This window comes from Triturus cristatus, chromosome 4_2 (genome assembly GCF_964204655.1).
Source record: "Triturus cristatus chromosome 4_2, aTriCri1.1, whole genome shotgun sequence".
In the NCBI taxonomy this organism is placed as follows: domain Eukaryota; kingdom Metazoa; phylum Chordata; class Amphibia; order Caudata; family Salamandridae; genus Triturus; species Triturus cristatus.
The window spans coordinates 517,088,212-517,108,752 of NC_140586.1; the positions used below are offsets into that span (position 1 = coordinate 517,088,212).

Sequence of the window (20,541 nt, forward strand, 5' to 3'; positions counted from 1 at the left end):
GTTACACAAAAATAAATGTGTGTGCACGGTGTCAGTTTTAACCCTTCTACAAGCGAGCTCCAGGACAGCACAGCAGCTAAATCGTACCCCGACCATTTCACCAACCCACATGAGCCACTCTGCCTCAGACTGGACCCCGTGCCAGTGCAGACAGACACTACATGTGTGCATGTGTATCAGGCGCGCAACACCCATTGGGCTCAAAGGGCTTCAGCACCCCCCGTCGTGTGTGGCAGCCCGGGATGAGAGCTTCCTGGACCTACACACAGCCACACCTGAGTACTTCACAGGTCTTTAAAAGACCATTTGCTTGTTATGAGGATTTGGTGTTTTTTCACCCCTTCTTGAAGAATTAGCCCCCCCCCCCGAAATTTTTTCTTATCCCCCCCACTCCCTGCCCGAAATTTGGCTCTAGTTGCGCCTCTGTTGTGTATACAGGTAACCCGTAGCTTCACGATCTACGCGAGCCAGCCGGCCTTAGACTGGACACAGTGCAGACAGACACTACATGTGTGCATGCATATACAGGTAACACACAGCTTCACAATCCCACGCGAGCCACTCGGCCTTAGACTGGACACAGTGCAGACACACTACATGTGTGCATGCATATGCAGGTAACACAGCTTCTAAGAGCGGACTCTGGGACAGCATAGCAGCTAAGCCGTGCCCTGACCATTTCTCCATCCCATGCGAGCCTTGTACTGGACCTCGAGCCAGATAGCAGATATAGATAGAAAGTAGATCGTGCTTCCAACACGGTTCCACAGCTTCGCGCTCGACCGCTGCGGCCGTTAGGCCACATCCTCTCCCCATACAGATTGATAGGTCTGCACTAGCCCAGCACATAGCCTGTACCGTTTCAAACGTCTCTTTCTGACTCTGCCGTGTCTCTCCGCACTCTGTTTAATGTCATTCCCTCTGCCCTTCCCGTTCATTTCTTTCTGACCCATTCTCTTATATATTTGTCGTCCTACCTCTCCTATTCCTTCCTCTTTTTATCTCCTTTCTTCCGTGCCTGCCCGTTTCCCCATTGCTTTATCTCAATCAATAGCTTTCCTCTTTCTTTCCCACCCTTCAAAGCCCTCCCACTCTCTCGCCTCCCTCTTTCGTCCGATCTGTGACCCTGGCTTTCCTCCCTCTCCCTCCCCAACAGTCTCTCCATCCTTTTATATCTATCCCCCTACTCGCTTCTTCTCACCATCTGCTTTTTCTTTGTCTCACTCTCTCTCATCCCTTTGCTTCTCCCTCTCCCCAGCTCACCTGCTGCCCGCTTCATCTCCATCACACTTTCCTAGTTTCCTTTTTCATATCCCTTTATGTTAAATTGCATCTCTTACCAAACTTCCAAACACCTCTGGCAAAACACTTATAAGGTCCCAGAGGCGAGACCTATTGGCTATGCCAATGCTTGTTTTTTCTTTCTTTTTCACATAATTGGCAATTTCTGTTAGTGCCAGGACACCTACCTATCTGCATACATACCTATCTATTGTGCTTAATACATTCAATAATATTAATAAAGAACTTCCCTTCTTCTAATTACAAATTATGCACAAGAGATCCCTATACTAACCTGAGCATTCTCACTGCCTGTTCAACAATATTCAGCGAGACTTTAACATCAAATCAATGAATATTCCTTTTGATCACTGTCGATAGCCTTGTGTTCACACACGTTTAGTTTTAGCCAAAAGAATAATAACAGCACCAAGAATATTCTTCAAACATTTATCAATCTCAGCTTCCCCCAAGAAAAGGGCTAAAATAAAGTAAATACATTTTAAATTAAAGATTGCAGTTTTTCTTTTTACTTTGCTGACAAAAAAAGCAACTGCACCAAATGCCTAATGGGTTGCATATATCAAGACTGCCACAGTGAAACATTAAACATATAACTGGGAACTATCGGAGCCATCCAGTCTCCGTTTCCAAATGTCCACAGAAATCCCACTAATTCTAAACATTTGGCATTGCTTTCTATTACTGCTGGTTCTTTACATCATTCACATATTTCTTCTGTAGCACTACTATATAGTGTAAATAACAATTTGAACAATTCTTTGAAATAAACTATTACCATCTATGCCAAGTGATCAGTAGCTGGAGAAACTATACAATACTGGAGACTAGAGAATTACATGAGATGCTTTTATTCCTTTTTATTGGTTAGACTCTTTCTGTTCCCGAATAGGCAGGTCAGGATTTTGTGTTTTCAATTTCTATTTTAACTGGTCTAGTGAAAACGTTGAATGATCTTCCTCAATGCTAGGATTTCCTTGTGCTTCTGTAAATGATTTTCAAAAGCAATCCAGGAGTTATTTTTGTTTTTTCATGCTGTCATGTTCGACTATATCCAAGCTGAATGTAAATAATTTTAAAATGTGCAGTGAGACTAATCAAGTCACTGATCATATAGTGTCTCGGCAAAAGCATCAGAAAAGCAGATTCTATTTGAATTTTGTTCAAACATATCCAGAAATGGAAATGCACAGTAAAAAGGCTGTGGGTAACATTAAAAAAAAAATTATATCTCCATCACCACCAAAACAACATAGGTTAGCTGGTAGAATCCTACCTGGTTGCTGTAATAGATGACAGGATGGACAGAGCTGTGCAGTCCGGCATGAGGGAGGCAGCTGTGTTTGAAGTCGATCACTTTGTACTTTCAAACTCAGCTCCTAATTGAGGCAGTCTTTGGTTAAGTATCCTTACATCTATGAATACGTTATGTCTCTGTCTGCGTGCCATGTTTGGAGTACAAAGATACTGTTGGTGTTCAATACTGGTAAACTTTGTGTCAGCGCTTCCCAAAAGACAAACGTTAACATACTTTCCGATTTCAGGGAGAGACACCTGTAGCGAGGTGAAGGTACCATGGGTAAAGGCTTGCTCTGGGATGCAGGTCAACCACCAGAATCAACCCATATCAAGGCTGAAACAGAGAAGCAACCGCTCCTTCAGGAAAGGAACCTTCTCAAGAAATCGCCTTGCAGATTCCATTTGGATTTCCACAGATCTCCTCAGCCAATTACAGCATGGTCTCTGTTGAGCCTGCCTACGCACTGATCCATACCCATTCTTAGGAGAGAACTCTGCCTAGCAAGTCAATTACAATTCATATCTGCGCTCCGTTTACTTTGTGTACAAGTCATAAGAATAAAAGACAAATGCAGTGTGTATTGAAATGAAAGGCCTCACAAAAGCATAAGCAAGTCTCATCTTGGAAAACATGGATGTCCACAGTATTGTACTTATGTTTAGTTTTATTTGCCTTAAGAACAAACAAAGGCTTATCAAATTGTCCTGGTCAGCAAAACAGCTCTAACATATGGGCCAATCCAATAACTCATGACATTGTAGCATGTACAATTTGGTATTGCAATTCAACAGTTTTACCATTTTAAGCTTATTTCATAGGTTTAGACGGGTGACATTTAAAATGGAATCAGATGGGCAAAATAGTGGTTTCAAAAATTTCCGATTAAAATGAAAGACTGGAAGTATCTCTTGTGGGACGATTATGCAAGTTGTTACAATTGTGGTCCCTTTTTCATTGCAGAATAGACCAAATAAAGAGGGCAGCTAATAAAAGTTTTACTGCATATTTCTGTTAAGCAATGCCACATAACTATTATTTTCACATCTACAACAGCGACATGGTTAATAGAATAGCAGGAATTAATAAGGTGAACGACCTCGCAATCCTAAATTTCTAAAATATTTTATTTTCCCTTCAAAACAGAAAAAAGATTAATAGGAAACGATTTGTTGTCTGAGCCCAACAAGTTGACACAGAATACAAAGATGATCAAGTACCTATAATGGAAATAGCGATTAACAGTTAACGAATACAAAGTCATGGACAACCTGTACACTATCCTGTACTGGAACTTTGAAGGGGCCTGCCCTCCTCTAAAATTGTGCATTTTAACAGGGTACCAATGCTATTGGATGGTCAATTGGAAAAGGTAGAGGACCCTTGTTGAAACCAAACATCCCTTAAAAAAAAAATGCTTAAAGGAAGTTAAAGCATTGTCCATTAAGAGGGCATTTTAGACCTTACCAGACCAGCAAAACACGAATAGATGGGTTCTGTGATATTGTAGAGAGAGAGAGTGTAACTCAATACCTTTTGGCTTTACAAACGTTATATATCACATACTCACTTATAAGACTTTCTGCCGGCCCTCTTCGTCTACACACAGCCTCTTCTCCCTCCGCCCCAATTACAGCATACGGCAAGTGTCAAGAGTCAGCCAATTTCAGCCACATTTGCACATAAATTAGTTCAAGTGCTAGGGACAAAAATAGTTTTTGTAGGAAGTTGGCTGTTTAGATACTATTCCAAAAAGAGGTATATTGTATAGAGTCCAGGTACTGCTTATGAGTGGACAGGGCTTGCTTCAACAATCCCAAGGTGCTCTTTTTGTGGTAGTGGGGTCGAGCAGCCTTATGCTGATTAAGGAGGAGTGTTAGACATTTTCTGCATACACACAATCAATAAATGTCATACACACTCAAAGGAGATCCACACCAATGTAGAAAACAGGTAGGTAGCTTGTATCGTCTCTAATGCGGTAATTTGATCATATGGGCAAAAACAAATTCTGCATATGGGAACTTAGCACCGACTTACAGGACCAATCTTCTGGAGTAAAGGTAAGTATGGGGCAAGGTCCAAGGCAAAACGAACAGGTCACCCCGGTAGGCTCTGGGGCATCTGCGCTCAAGGGTGCTTTTCAGCATTGGTTCAAATGGGAAACGGTCTTGGGAGAATGAGGCTGCAAGCTGGGACTGGGAGGCCAATCCAGTTGAACCCAAGGGGGGGGGGGGGGGCTCTGTCCTTGAGATGCTCAGCCACGTAGGGACACGTTCGGTCCAGTTCTCTTCAGGCTGTGGGGCTTGGGTGCAGTGGTGTCTTTAGGCGTCCGGTCCGTACTGCAGGGTACACTCGTGGCTGAGGGGGGTCTGCATAAAGAGAATGCAGATGACTGGAAGTCTAGTCTGGGCAAACCCAAGTTTTTCTTGGCTGCCTGAAGGGAAGTAGCTCTGCTAGCTGAAGTTGTTGGTTGCTTCTTGAAACACTGGCATTTGGAAGCAGAGCAGCTGCAGGATGAGTCCTCTTTGGTAAAATAGTCTAAGTCAGCAGGGTTGGTGCCAAGTCCGTTGCTGCTGCTCAGTTCTTGCTCTTTGCGGCTCTTCAGTGTCATTTTCCTTATGTCATCAGACTCTGCTTTCCTGGTGTAAGGGCTCCTCTAAATACTAGATTTAGGGAAGTTAAGTAGAGTGAAGGGTGGTAGCCACTGGGCTACTTACCCTGGGGGTCACTACACCCCATTCATGACTACTTCCGGTGGGAAGTTGTCATAACCCTGTCCCAGAGCTCTTATTTCTGTAATCCCCAAGATGGTGAAATTTTCCTGAATAAGGGCACATCAGACAGCTCACCTAAGTGGTGTGACTGGCCTGGTAGTGCACCACGCCTCCCTGCATATCGAATTTCCCGCCTGTACTGGCGCCAAACGGGCCCAGGGCAGTGGGTTGGCATTTCCCTGGACTAGGGAAGCTGTGGTCACATATCAAAGGGGGCAGAGGCCTTTAAAGCCTCCTGCCTTGATATGCTGATTACTAAGCCATCCTCCTTGGAAGAGGTGACTACCTCGGGCCAGAGCAGGAATTGTTTCTTCCCAAAGAAAGCGTAGGCTCTCATTTGCAGTGGGCCAGATACCAGTCTGTGGTGGCAGGCTGGTCAACACCAGTCAGCCAGCACTCTAGAGGTTGGTAGATTTTCAGGGGGCACCTCTAAAGTGCCCTCTGGGTGCATGTTTTAATAAATCCATCACTGGAATCAGTGTGGGTTATTACTACAACATGTCTGAAACAAACACCTTAGATTTCATAAAGCCATCATGTAGTTGGGAAACTCATTTTTACCAGCATCCAGCGCATGTCCTTAAAATGGCTTCCCTGTTTACTTGTGATATTTATGAATTGACTTGGACATCACAGGGGCATATTTGCTCATTCAGATAGTACCCACACATGTAGTACAGTGCACCCTGCCTTAAGGCTAGAAGGCCTGCTTTATGGGTGGCTTACCTATACTGCATGCAGTTTTTGCAGGCAGGGCACACAGGGATGTGTGCCATGTTACGTTTTCACTTTTCTCTGCACCATGGCATGCTGCCTGCCATGGCAGTTTGCAAGTTGGTGCCGAGGGGTCTCTTACAGTGGCACAAGACACACTGCAACCCTTAGAGAACCTCCTTAGCTTCCCTGCCCTGGGTACCAGGGGCTCCATTTACTAAGGACTTAATAGAGGAACTAAATGTATTGCCAACTGGGGGATCAATTGTGCAGTTCAGGTAAAAAAGAGACGTGGCTCTGGGGACCTGGATAGCAGGAAGCCAGTGCACTCTTGTCAAAATTGCCTCAGACACCGGGCAAAAACTGGGGTGACCATGTCAACAAGGGGCCCTTTCCAACACCAGGGCTCGAAAAAGCCACTCGCTATTGCATGCCAGATTTAATCAGGACAAGCTATTTTTGGGGCCTACTCGCCCATTCTGGCGAGCTGACAACAGGTGTTCTGGTTGTTCACTAAGTTAATGAGCAATAAAGATTCCTTTAAATCTTGTTACTTCACATTTGCTTGGCTTTCAGAGACAGAGGTCAAAAGTGTTTGTCTTCCTACATTAACTTTTTTTTCCGTGACTGAAGTTAGACGATTTTTTTAAGTGAACTGTGTGAGAATCGAGCTGTGTAAACCATGTGAAATGAAAGGCTGTAAGATTTCAGGCTTTTTTTCTAACACAACACTGAAATAGCTAATAAGTAAACTGTTCATACATGTTAAATATATTTCATTAATTATAAAGACACGTTTGTGTAATCCTGGGTAAAAAAAAAATTAAACAATGATTTGTATAGGATCAAAAGAAATCAGAACACTTTACTTGGTGATGTGCAAATGTTAAATATGTTTACTGAAACCCAATTTCGCGGAGGAAGCAGCCAACGTGGAGGAAACGAAGACTCTGGACGAGAGATACCTGTTGCTTGACCCAGCACAGCGAAATGAGGACCAAGAAAACAGTTGGATGTCAGGAGGCCAACGACCCTGCGCTTCGACCTGCCACGCTCCTGGAGGAGCGTGGCTAACACAGGTACGTGCACGGCTCCTGGGGTTGGCCGGGAGGAGGGAGAAAGTTGGTGTTGGCGGGAAGCCGTAAGCACTAAAACCTACCCGACCACCATCCCTTCACAAAAGCATGTCAATCGGTATAGGACCGGAGTCACCTGGTGATCCCTCACTCCCTACCCTGAAGAGAGAACCCTTTTAGTGCTGCTCACCAAATGCCACTCTTCTCTTTTCTTCGAAGGTGAGACAACGCAAGCCTACTACCACACCAGAGAAGAAAACAGGAAGAGGAGTTATAAAAACACTAAGGAAAAGGAGGACAGAGGACGGATAAGAAGTATTATCCGAACAGAGTCTGGACATCCTATTACACCTCTGTACAAAACCGAATAAAAATAAGCTAAATTCCTCCTTATTGTCCTTCTCAGTCCTTTCGATCCCTCACAACTATAAATTTTTATAAATAAAACTACGTTAGTGGGAACGTTTTGTGGCCCTTTCAATGGAAAATGTGCTATCTAGAAAGGACAGTGCCCTACTACATCATGCTGTACTAATATATTTATGAAATGTGAGTTTTTAAACATGAACTGGGAAATATTCCTGCTCCTGCCCAGATGACAATGCTATACGTGAACTAAGAGGCAAGCTAGGTATCAAGCGTACCCTATATGTAGGCTCGATTCTTACACATGGAGCAAACATTTAGTCTAGTAATTAAAAGAGGTTTTTTTGTACAGCAGAAATAGTGAACTTGCATATTTGAAGGTGCTCTCTTATGTGATAATGAAGAAAAATGCTGCTCCATTAGACAAAATATTTGCCTAGGATCACACAATTTTAGACCAGTTCAATGTTCAAGATTATTCAAGTTACTAGACCTGCTGGTCTAGTAACATTTTTATGATTTTACGAGCCCTGTACATATTTTGCTATATTTAATATAGTTATGTTGGTGAGGCCTCAGCAGCAGAAGCAACACTGCTACCAGGCTACTCTTATCTCATCAGATGCATAGCCCCCATAATTATTTAAAATAAAAAATAAACTGGCTGCATGGACAGGTCGAGATTTTTATAAAGGCCTTTCTAAAACAATGCTTTACAAAAACCATGAAAAAAAAGCAACCATAGGACACCTGAATAAGGTTGGCTCCCAACGTCAGACTAGCTCATGAGAGGAGATGTTTGTTGAGACAGAGATGTTGCTAAAAACGTGGTTATTCATCATCAGCAATCAAATAGCACTCTCAAACTAAGAGTATGCTGCAGTCCATGGTATACACAAAAGCTAAGCACAACAACTCTAGTAATATCAGAACGTTGTTTCAGGTCAGTTATACTGAAACTGTCAGAAATTCAAACACAGGCACTGACTTTTATAAGTCAAAGACAGTAGTGCAAATAAAATGTCTTTACAACACTGGATAATGACTACCTAACAATTGTTTCTATTACACAATCTATGATGGACCTAAAATTAAACATTCTAAATCGCTAATTGAGTATGTATTCCTTTGGTCATTAAACAAGTAGAACACTGTAACTAAGTCAGTATAAAAGATACTCCAAACGGAGAGGATTTGCAAGTTAACTTAATACTGATATTTGTGAAAAATACATTTCAACCATAAAATAAGCAACAGTTTTTGACATGTCCACAAAAACCATTTGTACACAGCAAACCTTTTTTGATTCGAATTTGGCTTCCTCTTGACAGCACTGTTTACAAAATAGCTCAATATCTTTCAGGCTGAACTGGCTAAGAAGGTCACAGGAGCTGCATAGTAGATTGGTAGAAAAACCAAGTTCTCGACAGGCTTCTGAAGATAGTTCCGATCCATATGTGGATGCCTGAAAGAAAAAAAGATTGACGGCTATATTTCTTCCTGCATACTATTGTTTAACGGTATACAGAGAAGTAATGTGAGCATGTTCATTTTACACTAAGGATCACTGCAAGACTAATCACGCCCAAAAGGCATAGTCCTAGTCTCCCACATGTATATTTGAGAATGCATGGAATTATTACATTACACGCCGAAGCATATACAATACATACCAAAGGGAAAGAACTTGTGAGCTTCAGGTTTCCCTTAGTATACGACAGCATGTACTGGAACAATTTAATCGCCGTAATAGAACTTTCTTTTACAATTAAGAGAAATACTATTCAGTTACACAGTTGCAATGAGTGACAAACCCCTGAAGATAAAGTCCTGCTTTAACTGTTTTTATCGTATAACCGATTTATCCTACGACACAACCAAGACTTTGATTCATGATTTGATGTCATAGCCACAGTGGTTATAGAGTGGTTGCTCAACATACAACTCTACTATACAGATTTCTAATGCGTATGGCTACCCAAAAGCTTCCCAGCGCTAGCCCCACAACAGCAAAAGCACCTGTGATGAGAAGAGATCAATATTAATGAAATGTTACTAAATTGGGAATGAGACATGTTTTAAGCTGTTTCCTGAACAGCGTTCCTCATCTACCGTTCGAAGCTCAATGAACAGTGAGTTTCATAGTTTTGGGACTAGATGGGAGAAGGAGCTTCCGCCCTCAGTCCTTAGTATTCTGGCACCTTCAGAAATCAGTGTTATCAAAAGAGGGACTGGCGGGCTTTTATTTAAGAAGGTCCAGCATACATGCCCAATTAGTCATATTGAAAAGAAAGAGTATGCAGTTCCTAAGCGAGACGTGTGGGTGCAGAGAAGAGACCGTAAGAAAGAGGAATTCCTCTATTCGGAACTAGGGTCCTCACACACCCAGCAAGCTAGGTGTCATGCTTCATCATATGGACCTGCTCCTCGTCGGGCCGGCGCTGCAATGCCCGACGGGCACCCTAAAAAGGGGCTCTTTGGCGGAGATCTTTAGTTCCTGGCCGTATGATGCAGTGTGTGTGAGAGGAACCTAGTGGTGTAGATGTGAGTGCAGGTGTGTGGGTTAAAACAAGTTGGAGAGTCCAGAAATATAATTTGATTAAGGGTGGCTCTCCACCTGATTAAAAATGAAAACAGAGTGGCAGCTGGCTGATATTATGATTCAGCTTGGCTAAGCTCTTCTGTGGTGGTCAGAAATCAGGCAATGGATGATTTCAGAGCCCTGCTGGGGTATAGGGTTTCAGCATGGCCCTTACCAGACAGGGTCCTTTTGTATTGAGTCCTCTATGTACTAGGCGAAACACCTTGAACTTCACCTGTTGTCAAACCGGGATCCAGTGCAAAGTGACCAAGGCATTTTTAGCCGAGATATGTTTTGGAACAATGAGCAGCAGCCGCGCCACCACATTGTGTACGACTTGGAGTCTTTTTGTTAGGTGTCTTGGGGAGTTACGATATGGGGAATTCCCATACTCAATACGAAATAGTACTAGTGATTGTATATACAACAGTGGGTGTCACCCACGGTTGTATATATTGAGGGTTGCAGCACCGCAAACACGTTACTGTAAATTACTAAAATGAGTGATAATCTGGACAGAGACAGATTAGCTGCTGAGTTGTTTGACAATTTGTGCAAAGGAAATACAGTAACAGAGGCTACAAGAGTAACAAATCAACCCATAAATGAGGGATTAAGAAGTAAGTTTATGAGATTAGAGAGACTGAAGCGTTCCGAAATGTCAAAATGGTGGGATGGCACGACGCTTAAACAGTATTTGAAATTAAATAGGATCCCAAGGGGACTACGATCCCAAATTATCCCAACTTACGACGATTTGGATGAGGACCTACTTGGGATTTCGGAGAAGGAGCTTACATCTAGCTCGGTCAAACTGATGGAAATTCTGATAGAAAATGCCGAAAGAAAAGTGAAAAGTTTACAACTAGAGATTGCTGAATTGGAGGGTGAAATCGCTTCTCTTAATATGCCTGAGGTAACAGCAAAAAATTATGAGATCTTAAAAGGGGTCTTAGTGAATCATCAGAATGATATTAAAGAAAAGCACGCAAGCTTAAGAGGGACGAAGTGGATTATAACAACGGGAGAATCTTTACTTTTTCAAAAAAAATATGATCATTTGATTACAGTAGATAAAAATAGAAAGATTACAGAAACGCCATCCACCAGCTCTAGTAATACATCACTTACTACAATACCAACAGGTGAGAGTGATGTGGAAGGCGGACCAAGTACTCTAACTAGACAACCGTGCCCTTTGGGGAATTCCTCTTTCCTACAAGAGGTAAATCGCATCAAGAGGGGGAACAGGGAACAGGTCAAAAGAATAGACAATACAAGAAAATAAGGAGGGGCAAAAGAAGTGGGAACAGTAGAGGACAAAACAGGAATGAAGACTCGTTCTTGGAACAAGAAGGATTAGATACACCAATAGCAGGAGAAGTAGAAGTTATTAATCTTTCAGATCGAACCCTGACGGAAGATATGACAACGCTTTTGAAAAAGGGTTTGGGTTTTTGTCCATACTTTAAGGGCGACATTTGTGACACTAATCAATCAATCAATCACGGCATTTGTAAAGCGCGCTACTCACCCGGGAGGGTCTCAAGGCGCTGGGGGGGGGGAAGGGGAAATGTCACTGATCTAACAGCCAGGTCTTGAGCTGCTTCCTGAAGGAGAGATGGTCTTGGGTTCGCCAAAGGTGGGTGGGGAGGGAGTTCCAAGTCTTGGCTGCCAGGTAGGAGAAGGATCTTCCTCCGGCGGTGGCTCTGCGGATGCGTGGAACGGTGGCGAGGGCGTGGCTGGTCGATCGTAGCTGGCGGGTGGGCATGTAGAAGGTCATGCGGTCGTTGACGTACTTGGGGCCCAGGTCGTGGAGAGCCTTGTGTGCGTGGGTGAGGAGTCTGAACGTGATTCTCTTGCTGACGGGGAGCCAGTGCAGGTCTCTCAGGTGTCCGTTGATGTGGCTGTGTCGCGGGATGTCCAGGATGAGTCGTGCGAAGGCGGTATGGATGCGTTGGAGTCTTTTTTGAAGTTTGGCTGTGGTTCCGGCGTAGAGGGTGTTCCCGTAGTCCAGTCGGCTGGTGACGAGTGCTTGGGTGACGGTCTTCCTGGTCTCGGTGGGGATCCATCTGAAGATCTTGCGGAGCATGCGCAGGTTGTTGAAGCACGAAGATGTGACGGCGTTGACTTGTCTGGTCATCGAGAGGGAGGAGTCCAGGATGAAGCCCAGATTGCGTGCGTGGTCTGTTGGTTTGGGAGCGGTGCCCAGGGCCGGGGGCCACCAGGAGTCGTCCCAGGCGGAGGGTGATGATCCCAGGATGAGGACCTCTGTCTTGTCCGAGTTCAGTTTGAGGCGGCTGTTCCTCATCCAGTCGGCGACGTCTTTCATCCCTTCGTGTAGGTTGGCTCTGGCGGTGGTGGGGTCGTTGGTGAGGGAGAGGATCAGCTGGGTGTCGTCGGCGTAGGAGATGATGTTGAGGTTGTGTTCACGTGCGATGGCTGCGAGGGGGCTCATGTAGACGTTGAAGAGGGTTGGACTGAGTGAAGATCCTTGTGGTACGCCGCAGATGACTTCGGTGTTCCCCCGGATCTGAAGGGGGGGGGGGGGGGGGGGGGAGGGGGTCGGCGGACTCTCTGGGTTCTTCCGGCGAGGAACGAGATGATCCATTCCAGTGCTTTCTCTCGGATTCCAATGTTGCTGAGGCGCTTCACTAGGGTGCGGTGGCAGACAGTGTCGAACGCCGCAGAGAGGTCCAGGAGGATGAGGGCCGCTGTTTCCCCGTTGTCGATCAGGGTTCTGATGTCGTCGGTGGATAGATCTATTTCGGTTTGTCTGAAAATTAAAATTGAAAAAACATTTTGCTTTGAATCCAAAACCAAATAAATAGCATATTTCACAAATCTGTAATTCAGAGTCTAATGTACTGTCAATTAGAGATATTCAGGATACGGTAACCTTACTTTCTATCACGGAATTAGAAGAAGATCCAGTTACAATTGGGAGGGTATTGGAGGACCTACATGTAAGACCAGATCTATCAGTATCAAGTGGTTTGAAAGAAAAGTCAAGATGGTCTCCTAACCTGACCAGTGGTAACAATATAGACATTTTTGACACCCTAGTTACTAATGATCTTGAGAATGTCATGAGAAAGTCAAGACCTAGTCCCAAATATCTTGGGGATAACTTCTCAATACATGAACGGCAGGCACTCAGGACTTTAACAGGAGACCCTAACTTGATCATCAGAAAGGCAGACAAAGGGGGTAATATTGTAGTAATGAATAAGACTGACTAGGATTGTGAAATTTATTCCCAACTTGATAATGTGGGGTGTTATCAAAGAATTTCTTACAATCCCATGTTCTCTCTTATTACAAAAATCAATGGAATGTTACAGAAATGGTATCAGGAGTGTCTTTTAGATGAGGATGAATTTTTATATTTGAAGGTGAACCGTCCACGGTATCCTTGCCTGTACACACTACCAAAAATTCATAAGGACCTCCCGTTTCCACCGGGGAGGCCTATTGTGGCAGGAATTGGGGGACCTACAGAGCGCTTGTCTCAGTATGTTGATGTGTTCTTACAGCCGATGGTAGTGAATCTGCCATCTTATATTAAGGACACCAAGCATATTTTGAATGTACTTGGAGATATTAATTGGGAATCAGGTATGATGCTGGTAACGTTGGATGTAATATCACTGTATACTAGCATACCAAATGATTTAGGGTTTAAAGCCGTTGAACAATTTCTCATGAAAAGACCAGCAAGTCAATGGGGACATACTCAGATGTTACTAACTATGACCGATCTATTACTGTCTAACAATTACTTTTTGTTTAATGGTGAATGGTTCAGACAAACCCAAGGAGTGGCAATGGGTTCTAGATTTTCACCAGCTTTTGCAAATCTATTTATGGGCTGGATGGAGGAAACGGTGATCTGGGGCCCAGCAGGTAAAAACTGGAATGATGACATTTTGTATTGGGGACGATACATTGATGATTGTGTGATGATTTGGACAGGAACGGAGGAGAAATTACGAGAATGTATTTGTTATTTGAACAGTAATGAAATTAATATAAGATTCACTTCATGTATAAGTTCCACTAATGTGGTGTTTCTGGATGTAGAATTATTCATACAGAATGACAAAATATGCAGTAAGATGTATCGAAAACCTACTTCTTGTAATGCTATTTTGCATGCTGGCAGCGCGCACCCCCGGCATCAGATTAGGGCAATCCCTTATGCAGAAATGTTACGGGCACGACGTAACTGTAGTGAGGATAGTCACTTTAGAGAATGTGTAGGAGATATGGAAAGAAGGTTTACCCAAAGGGGCTATGGAAAAGAAGATTTGAAGGTAGCTAAACAAAGAGCCTTTAAGATCAAGCGCGTATCCACCTTAAAACCTAGCAAAATAAAAACAAAAGAGTCACTCACTATCAGGATGATTACTGATTATACACCTATTAGTACGATTTTATACAAAAGCATGTCTAAACATTGGCATATCCTGAAAGCGGATAAGACATTACGAGAGTTTCTTTCAGATAAACCTCAGATTACGTATCGTAGAGGGAGGACGCTAGGTACTATCTTGAGTCCAAGCTACCCACGAATGGTTGAAAAAGAACAATGGCTGTCACAGTTTAGTAATGTTTTTTTAAATGTGGCATGTGCAAACACGCAAAGGATAACACGAAACAATTTAAGGTCAATGGTGTACAAACTTATGACATTGTGTCCAATATCAATTGTAACACGAAGTTTGTTGTATATTTGCTTATGTGTAAATGTGAGAAAATATATGTGGGCAGCACAATAAAGGCTCTCAAGGAGAGGATTAGTGAACATTGGAGAGCTGTCAAGAAAAATTATCAGAGATATCCTATTGCAGTGCATGTTCACAATTGTACAGCGCAAGGTATTCATAAATCATTCCAATTTTTTGGCATAGAACATGTGAAAATAGAATCGCGTGGTGGTAATAGAGAACTTACACTGCGGAGGCATGAGGCCAGGTGGATTATGCGCTTGAGGGCCGTGGAAGAGAGTCTTAATTATGACCGAGAGCTACAGTATTTCTTAGGGGAGTAGTTGATGAGGCTTTTGACCATGTCAGTGATTGTTAGTAAAATTTCAGCTAATAAGGATTAGTGTTGAAGTAATTGGAAATGGCCACGTGAGAGTTTCGATGATGCCTTCCAATGTGATCTTTTTGGATGTAAATACTACATATAACTGTTTTGATATGAGGAGTGGAGATATGAGGAGATTATATTTGAAGCTTTTGAATGTATTATTCACAAAGAAGGCATTAAGTGAAGTTTAGAAATAAGGATTCTGGATGGAAGTGAAATATGGATGGCACCTACATTGAATATCTTTACTTTTGTATAATACCGACTTAAGATGGCGCCCGTGGTGGCTGAACATTATTTAATTTTTAATTATATCTGTTTAATAACAGTAGCTGTTTTGCTACAATGGTTTATTGATTTCTTAATGAAAGAAATCTCAGTTTAGTTTTGAGTGCGATATGAACAAATCCATGAGTATTATTTTTTTGCTGCTTGCCGAGAATGAGACAGTGCTTCAATATAAGACTTATTCAAAATAGCGCCCGTTGAAGCCTGCCTGACGTCAGTCATTTCGTTTGTTTTAGAATCATGAAATCAAACGGATAAGTGGAGAATAGAGTAGTTATTATAGTTATGAAGGTTCTAAGAGATTATATTTTAGGAGATCTGAGCTGAGTCTCATGCATGTTATTAAGAAATACGTCATTGACACGCGGTCATTGACACGCGCCATGATTGAGGTAGTCTGTTATGAATAAAGAACTTATCCAAAATGGCGCCCGTTGAAGCTGGTCTAGTGTTAGTCACCTCGTTCGTTTTTAGGTTTGTTTAAAAACGAACGCGAGAGTAGAGAATTCGCTGCGTTCCTGTATTCGGGGGCCACTGCGTTTTGAGAAGTAAGCGGGCGAGCAATTTTATTGCTATATACATTATACCGGCAGGATTTGTTTTAAATCATCAGGCTTTAATTCGAGCATTGTATCTTATAGATCCCCATATTGTAGGGATTGTGGAGGAATCGGTAAATGGTGTTCGTGACTTACGGGCTCACAAAACTTTTTGATTGAGATTGCGGTTCTTAAATATTTCAACAGAGCAAGGACATAATTCGTCTATTGGGCGACAAGAATAAAGAATTCAGGTAAGACTGATGGCTGTTATGACATGTTGAATAGACGACTATTGAGATTGATATAGGTAACAGTAGAGGACTAAGGTTACTTAGAATTTTGTATCATGTTTCAGGTTAGCGCCAATGACTCGTTTCTTTTGGACTTGGAGAACAGATAGCACTGAGGTTATCACATCAGACGTGAAGGTACGTTAATGTGTGGAATTATATTGATATGATCAGCCTAAGCCTCATGTGCTCCGCAGTTATTAATGTTGTTTTACTTGGCTTTATCATTGTAGGTGATAGATACAAGAATTTTTTATTAGAGCATGTGCCTCACGAATGGGGTGGTAGCTAGTGCATAACTTATTTAGGCACACACCTATCATGTTGGTTAATTTTGTGTACCATATTTTTGTGGCAATGTTGATAATGATTGATTAACATGCTAAGACACGGGACACAGCAGGTGTAACATTACACAGCGTGTTTATTTCCTTGTGCACGAAGGTAATTGTTGGGCTCATTTATTTTGTATAAGTAGAGTTGTACTTCAATTGTATTATTTATCACTTCCAGCCCTGAGGAAGTCGTATGGGTTAATCCCTTATCGACGAAACGCGTTGGGGCAAAGTGGAAGAATGTTTGCAAGTTAAGAAACTTGAAGATTTGACTTGAAAATAAAGAAGAAAAAGAAGCCCACACTAATTTGTTCTTTTGTTTTGTGATTATTAGGATATTGTAAATTATTGATTTCACGTGTGCTTCATCACAAGAAAATAGTACTAGTGATTGGACAGTTCTTCTGGAAGGAAGGGGAAGAAGGTCTAGGATTTTACAAAGAGTTATACGAATACCATTACAGCTGGTGGCATTTTCTTTTCTTGTTCTTCATAGAAAGGAAACGGTCAAACCACTCCCCATATTTTAATGGGGGCCTTAGGGGTTGCTGCACTGCCTAGACACTTTGGCCATTCAAGACTCAGATGTGGGTGGGAGCTGTTATCCAATATCTTCATCTCTGTATTTTCCCCATTTAGTTTGACAAAGCAGAATGCTATCCATCTGGCTACCTTTTCTAAACGGGGGGCTAGCTGGCATCAGTGAGACGACTAATTGTGTGCCTTCTGCATAGGAAACAATTGACAGGCTGAATTCCTAAATTATGTCAGCAAGTAAACACATCTATAGGTTAATAAGCGTGGGACTGAGGACCGAGCCCTGTGGCACCCCACACTTCAGAGGGAAAGTGTCAGGAATTACAGGAGTTTTCACAGACCTGAAATGCCCTGTGTTTTAGCAAGGAAGTGAGCCAATTTAGAGAATTGTCTTTTATTCCAGCTTCACTCATTCTTTGGATAAGTATCTCATGGTTTACTGTATAAAAAGCTGCACTCAAGTGGATTAGCTAATAGGGCTAGGGCTGTGATTGACTGATAGAGAGGCAGGTCTCAAATTGGCTCTAGGGTGTGGGGTTAGGTTTCTTATTGGTTAGGGATCTCCTGGCCAGAGATCACCTCACCACTATGGCTTTTTAAGGTAAGGGTTCAGGGCGTCTCGGCTAGGGGTAGTTGCATATTTGGGATTGGTCGGGCCTAGGGCCGAAACTGCTGCATTTTTTTCCATTCACTAGCACACACCTTAACCCATCCTCAATCATATTAACACACTCACAGCAAATGTACTCTACTCATTTACTACAAACAAACCCTACACACATTTCAATCTCATCGTCCACTACAAAACCCCTCAAATCACACAAACATCCTTCTACCCCAACTACCACACAATGACACATTCACTCATGATCAAAACATAAGTCTACACCATACCACAAATCAATCCACATCATATGCAACTATATCTCATCCAGACACATTCTCTGCTCATACAAAGCTCAAGCTCTAGCCTCTAATTACTCCTAACAGACCCTTTTCTGTCACCACCAAACCTATACTCAGCCTTCGATTTTTTCATCCACCAACACTCCCCCCTCTTTTAATCCCAAAAAAACAACCCCACAACCCTTACACTGAACTACACCACATATATTGCCTCTTCCAGCGATCAAATCTAACACAAACACTATTAACTCTAGTCCATCCTCTCTCAAACAATATACACTTTCCCAAAACATATCACCACCACCTTTACCTTGCAGCTTCTACTCACCAACAATACTTTACATACAATACTGTCACAAACTAGGAACATGCATCCACTCCCACGCTCCGGACTACACAAATAATACACACCCTAAACTAGCTTTCTCTCTTACCCCACAACTACACATATACATCAACACAGCAGCTCGCTTTTAACCGCCTCATCCATTGGGCAAATTAGAACCTTACAGCGCGACCCATATGCTGCACCCCCCCCCCCCCCCAACTCATACACCTTCCACCCTAAGCAGACTCAAGTAAAATAAACATGCCTCTCTTCACAATTGTACATCTCAATGTCTACTACACAACAAGGCTACTCTATAAAAACAACACAGCTCACCAACTCGCTCTCATCCACCATCTCCACCACCTACACACGCAGATCCATCAAAATGCCTTCTTAGACTGCTGGACGTGAAATAATATATAGAACAGCTACACTGTTGCTATCCTCATACAGATTTTACCAGCAGTGAAGCACATCTGCTACAAGATCACAAAATACTGCTCTCTCTTCTACTAAAAAAAAGTCACACCATCACCAAAACACATTCTCTAAACTGTCTACAAATAAATGCTCGATCACTCTGGAAAAAAAAAAAAGCGAGACAACTATGATACAAAAACTAACTTACTCTTCATAACTGAATCATGGTTGGGGGATGACATGGCTCAAGTGTTGCATGAAGCCATTCCTCTAGGCTATCAAACTATCACAAAAATCGTAAAGGCAAAAGAGGAGGTGGCCTAGCTGTTGTATTCAAGCAAAAAATAAACATCACTACAGAGGACAACGTCTCCATACAAGGTTGTGAGGTCCTCTTTACCAGATGCAACTCTACACCACCTTCCTCCTGCAACTTCCTACTCTTTTACAGACCTCCACCAGGCACTTCAACATTCCCAGACACACTTCTAGAAAGTTTTTTTTTTTTTTTTTAATTATTATTTTTACTAGATTTTTCTGTGAAACAATACATGATACAAAAACATGGCATGTTGCTTTCAGATTCATCCGAGTAACAGGAATGTTGTTGAGGATAGTCTTATACATCCATGAGACCGCTTTCCAAGCTATCGCACCCTGGAGGATCCTCCCTTCCAATGGTGCATGCTTCTAGATCTTGTCTAGTACAACCTTCTTCCCCAGTCAGGCCTGTTGCAATTGCAAGTAATTAAAATATTGGGTGGTATGTAGATGATATTCCCACTGTAAGGAATTAAAGGGGGATCGATGAGTCCTCCTTTAAGGAGTCACCCAGTCTGGAGATTTCAATAGGGTCCCACTGTTGGAAACCGTTCCACTTCCCAAATTCCTTCAGACGTGTTCCCAACCATAGGGGCGTCTCCCAAGTCAACCTCTTGTCCCATTTCGTCAGTCAATCCACCCCTTTGCAGGAGTAAATGGCCATCTGAGTCACTATCAGTAGATTATTTGACCCCTTTCCATTGTACGGATGGTGTTAATATTAAGTGGCTCTGGAATTGGGTCCTCTCCAGTGCATATGTTGGATGATCCCAGAGTATATGTCCTCAGTCATTGACCACTATTAAGTGAGATGTCCAATAGTATAACTAGATGTTGGGGAAGGAACTGCCTCCATTATACGGATTCCACTGCAATGTCCCTAGTGCCACTCTATGGTGACCCCCACTCCACAGCAGTATCCGGACTTCACTATCTATTCTAGCAAACATCTTCTGGGATCTTATGGAAGGCGTTTTGGAGGATCCACAACAGCTTTGGGAGTGTAACCATCTTATACATAGCCGCCCTCCCTAGCAGTGTCCGAGGTAGCGTCCTCCACCTTTCTACATACCCATGGAAGTCAGCAATTACCCTCCGAATATTGTGGTCTAGGCCTCTTTATTGGAGGTCCGTAAACACCCAGATACTTAAATCCTTGCCTATCGATTCGTAACTGCCCAGGACAGTCCCGCTCAACTAAAGGGCCTACAGCAGTGTAGAGGCTAGTCTTTTCACAAATGAGAATATCTGTAATATACCAGGTAGCGTTTCAATGGGCCTGGTTACATATAGGTGGATATCATCGGCACACAATGATGTCCGTTCTTCGGCCAATTCTTTCTAGACACAGTTTCAAACCT

General features: G+C 42.7%; 1 protein-coding gene across 1 annotated transcript in view; it reads right to left on the minus strand.

The window, feature by feature from the left end:
- Positions 1–20,541, minus strand: part of SELENOF (selenoprotein F) — a 153,461-nt gene that overhangs the window by 120,881 nt on the left and 12,039 nt on the right. Inside the window, exon 2 of the mRNA XM_085602125.1 lies at positions 8,830–8,997. Within this exon, the coding sequence (XP_085458251.1) occupies positions 8,830–8,997 (168 nt within the window). The remainder of the gene's footprint in view (positions 1–8,829; positions 8,998–20,541) is intronic.